Below are 4760 nucleotides of genomic sequence, written 5' to 3'. Positions count from 1 at the left end.
GTATACGTAACTGTATACGTGTAGTCATACATGCACTACGTGTAGTCATACATGCACTACATGTGTGTGAAGGTATAACTGATCACATCTGTGGGCATACCTGATCACAACATAAGTGTAAGCATAACTGATCACTACATGTGTGTAGGTATAACTGATCAGTGCATATGTAGGCATAACTGACCTGTATATAAGATATATATCTTATTTGCATATTTTATTTTATTTTGGTTTAGGTGTGGGAATATAAAACGTGAAAATAATTGAGATTTGTTTTATTACAAAATATAGAAACTTTCTGAAGCTTAGGTACAAAAAATGTTATCACAGATGTAGGTGTACAAGCACGCGTTAACAATAAGAACAACACTCAAGTCTTTGGTATCGTTTCAAAAAGCATTGAATAGAGCGCTGAAACCCCCGAAAATAGAATAAATGCCAGGAGGGGCAAATTAAGGATAATCTTAAGTGTGGGACGATTGGAAACCTGATTTTGAACGTCATTGGTGTGTCTGCTAGTCAAGCAGGTAAAATACATCCTGTGTTTACAATGTCTCAGCGTATGATAGTAAAAATCTTAGCTTCAATAATTTCAACGTTGGCTTAATGAGGGAATGACTGAAGTTTGAGAGAGAGAGTGGTGGTCAGACTGCTGTATGAGGCGAGCAGGGTAGAGAGTGGGCAGGCCTCAGGCAAGGCCTACACAACCGTCTCATTGGCATGTGCAACTTGTTACGTTCTTCCTTGTCCAGAATGATGAGATGAGTCATGGGTCTGGGCGGCGGAGAGTTACGGCCAATCAGAGATCCAAGCATTTTGGTTACGGAAATCTTGCGAAGTTTGGGAGACCCTCCGCTCTGGTTACCGTTACGCTGAGCCTTGACTTCTTTGATGAAATTATCGAGAACTTGTGAGACGGTGGTACAACTCTCAGCCGTAGAGACCTCAGAGAAGCGAGCAGCATGGGTGAGAGCTAGCGTCCTGGCCTCTACCTCCTCTACCTCTCGCAGGTGGCCCAAGTCACTCTTGTTTCCCAGCATCAGCACACTGGCTGACGACCGCCGACCAGACAATTCCTGAAAAAGTAGCAAAAGACAAATTAAGTATTTGGCATTTTTACCTGATAATTTTTTATTGCACAAAAATAAGTAAAAATTGCTTAAGAAATATGATACATGAAGTAACTGAATGTGTTTTAAAGTACTGATTGTCAAATGTTGCAATATCACCGACTCAAAACTGGAAGTTTTGAAGAGTGTGACAATTACCTGGAGAGTATTGGCGGCCCATCTGTAGGATTCTTTATCAGTAATAGCGTAGACCACTATGAAGGCCTCAGCCCACTGTAAGTGAGCGTCAGAAGATTCGTCACAGCTGGCCCAGGTGTCCATAATCTCCACTGGTTGAGGCGCCCCGTCTACCTGCAGCACACACTTGTACAGCATATCTGTAACAACACAGAACACCAACGTAAATAGTGCATTCTTGAAGTCGCAGATTTTGTCTACTCATTATATCTCGGACACATGTTTCTAACACGTTAGAAAAGTAACCGGTACAATTCAGCTGTGACCTTTATAAATTATTGTGAGATGTGATGCACTTGCGTCATTGCACAGGTTTAAATATAGTAAGCCTTAGAAAAAGCGAGAAACTTGTAAATAAATATTTTTCATAAATATATTCTGGTCATTAAAACAATTTTTAATGCGAATATTCACATGATGAGGTTTACAGAGAGTTTAAACTACCTTGTAATATTGTTGAAAATGTGTTACAATCAACACTTTGGAATATATATACCTGATTCCTGTATTATTCCATCGATGGTTCTTATAGATGTTTACGTTATTCAGTGACGGTTTTACAAATGATGAATGTCTTTTATCTACATATGTCTATAGCAACAGAAGTGAAGGAATGTTAGACGCCGTGTAGGTATAAAAATGTCATCATTATAACTTTCTTCAACAACACAAGAAGTGTTCAAAGAACTAGGCAAGTTTGATCCTAATAACTTCCATGTGTGAGAAACCTTTAGAACTGAAGTGAAACGAGAAAGAGTGTGTGCGTGTGAAACTTCTTGGATACATGTCTAAGTTTAGGTGTAGTGAAAGGGCACACGTCAATAGTTCCTAGCTATTTTTATGTACTGTGAATTATTAGTGCCCGAGTAAACAATTTCATTATAATAATAAACAATTCTTTTGATTTTTGTGCAGAGTCTGATTTTTTAAATTTAATTTCCTTGAAAATGTCACATAATCTGCAGAAACGTTGGCAATAACAATTATAACACATACACATTTAATATTTAATACAAGTTAACTTTCACATTATCATTATTTGACAATACGAGGAATATACACCAAAGAGAGATATATCTCAATACACATATACTGAGGGTTTAGTCCCTGTGAAAGAAATGAAAAAAATAATTGCTCTTAGTGTTTACGTTAATCGCGGCCCTATAGATTTTCGTTCAATCGACGGGCTTTAAAACAACTTAAGCGTATTATAAGAAATACAACAAATAATTATGATACAAGAGCTCAGTAAGAGACAACACATCTGGCACTTGTACTCCACGAGACAGTACATATGACACTTGTACTCCACGAGACAGTACATATGACACTTGTACTCCACGAGACAGTACATATGACACTTGTACTCCACGAGACAGTACATGACACTTGTACTCGACGAAACTACATATGACACTAGTACTCCACGAGACAATACATATGACACTTGTACTCTACTAAACAAAACACATGAAACACTTGTACTCCAACAAACAGCACATGAAACTTCTACCCCTAGGAAAAACAAATACATATGACTTGTATTCCCAGAAGTACACCAAATATGAGTGACACCTTTGTTTGATGAGACAGAACATATTACACTCGTACTCCAACAAACACAACACATACGAATGACATTTTTGCACCAAGACACAAACCATATGACACTTGTATCCTATAATTCATAACACTTGTATCCTATAATTCATAATACATATGACACCTGGACTCCTTGAAACACATGACGCTTGTACTCCATGGAACAAAACACATACGACAGTTGTACTCCATCATTCACAGTACATGTAACACTTGAGCTTCATGATTCACAGTATATATAACACTTGAGCTTACTGATTCACTGTTTATAAAGCGGACTGACAAGTTGTAAAGGCAACAAACATACTATGAGGGAGAGCGCCTCACCTGTATCTGATCTGTACTCTCCGATGAACCTCTTAGTAAGGTATCTGACGGTGAGGGCAGACTTGCCCACTTCACTTGACCCCACCACCGCCACTCTCAGCGGTCCACTTGGACTAGAGTTTCTGTCGTCTTTCATATTCACTCTGCAACTCTGGCCTCTACACACTACACTGCTTTTATTCACCGCGCCTTTTGTGCTCGTTGATCTTCTGATGCAATTTTTTATATCCTCTAATATCCACAGAGGAATGCAGGCAAGCGCTTGATTCCCGTTTGGAGCAATCTTGGATGATTTATCACCAACACAATGCACGGTTAGTGGCGGCAGTGTTGCTTTACTGCCTCCAACGGTAAGTCTCTCCACTATCACTCACTCAGCGAGGATGTTACACAAGAGATCACACCTGTTGGCTCCGCTAGGACAAGTGACAACAAGGAGGGGAGAGCCTGGACTGGTGCAGCTAGTCGAGTGGGTTGTATTTATATCCGCGGTTGGTTCCCCTCGCGCACGGCAGCACCACGCAGCTCCCTGTGACTGTGAGAGTCTGCTCCTGCCCGCCTAGCCACCAGTGGGAGGTTGCTGCTGTGTATTGATGTCAACTCCACTAGTCCCTCCCTCCCTCCCTCCCTCCCTCCCTCCCTCCCTCCCTCCTTCCTTCCTTCTTTCTATGCCTCCGTTCCTTCCTCCCCCTTCCTCTGCCTCCTTCCCTCCCTCCCATAACCTCTCTCTCTCACTCTCCCTCCTCCTAAGGCATGTAATGTAGTTTTAAATCGAAATCCTAGTGCAATAATGAATTTGCATACATATATTTATGTATGCATTTATGTATGTATGGTGTCCCGTAGCTCGATCAGTAGCGCACTGTACTCACACAGTGAGGTCCGGAGTTCGAATTCCCGGTAGGGATGGAAAACATTTGGACGTATTTCCATAAGACACCTGCTGTCCATGCTCACCTATCAGTATAAAATGGGTACCTGGGTGTTAGTCGACTAGTGGGTCGCATCCTGGAGCAAAACTGACCTAATTTGCCCGAAATGCTCAGCATAACAAGGGTTGTTGAGAAATGGTTTACCAGCTAAGGTTAAAGATTAAATATAGGGGGAACTTAGCTTGGTAAGACAGCTCATCGCTTGCACAGCCGCCCCTGCAGGCGAGGTCTTGAGAAGTCATAACCACTTCGCAACAGACTGTAAGAGAGTATATTATGTATGATCATAAATTACCCGTAGGGGGTGTTATGTCAGCATATATCAGACACTGATTGCTGACAACACTTACTTGTGTGGACTCAAAGGTCCACTTATCACCGGGGTTTATGATAAGTGACTAACTCGCAACTTTATACTCAATTGCACAGTCAATAGTGGTACATCACGAGTTAGTACACTTACCTGGGTATATGTATCTGACCCGTAGTTACGCCCGGATATCCGATGTCTTGATTGAAGAATAGTGTTCTTTAAAGAATGTCGCACTACACTCTGTTGGATCGCAACACTCGTTGTTACACTGTTCATCAA

The 4760-nt window shown here is 41.1% G+C and overlaps 1 protein-coding gene across 1 annotated transcript; it reads right to left on the bottom strand.

Annotated features, from left to right (window-relative positions):
- Positions 1 to 260: 260 nt before the first annotated feature.
- LOC128696257 (ras-related and estrogen-regulated growth inhibitor-like protein) lies at positions 261 to 3790 on the bottom strand. The gene is made up of 3 exons (XM_053787397.2): positions 3237 to 3790; positions 1269 to 1447; positions 261 to 1076 (listed from the first exon to the last, which is right to left on the bottom strand). The coding sequence occupies exons 1-3, from the start codon at positions 3370 to 3372 to the stop codon at positions 645 to 647; spliced, it is 747 nt and encodes a 248-aa protein (XP_053643372.1). The 5' UTR covers positions 3373 to 3790; the 3' UTR covers positions 261 to 644.
- Positions 3791 to 4760: the final 970 nt, after the last annotated feature.

Source organism: Cherax quadricarinatus, chromosome 39 (genome assembly GCF_038502225.1).
Source record: "Cherax quadricarinatus isolate ZL_2023a chromosome 39, ASM3850222v1, whole genome shotgun sequence".
In the NCBI taxonomy this organism is placed as follows: Eukaryota; Metazoa; Arthropoda; class Malacostraca; order Decapoda; family Parastacidae; genus Cherax; species Cherax quadricarinatus.
The sequence above is the reverse complement of the archived record's forward strand: the minus strand, read 5'-3'. Positions and strand labels throughout refer to the sequence as shown.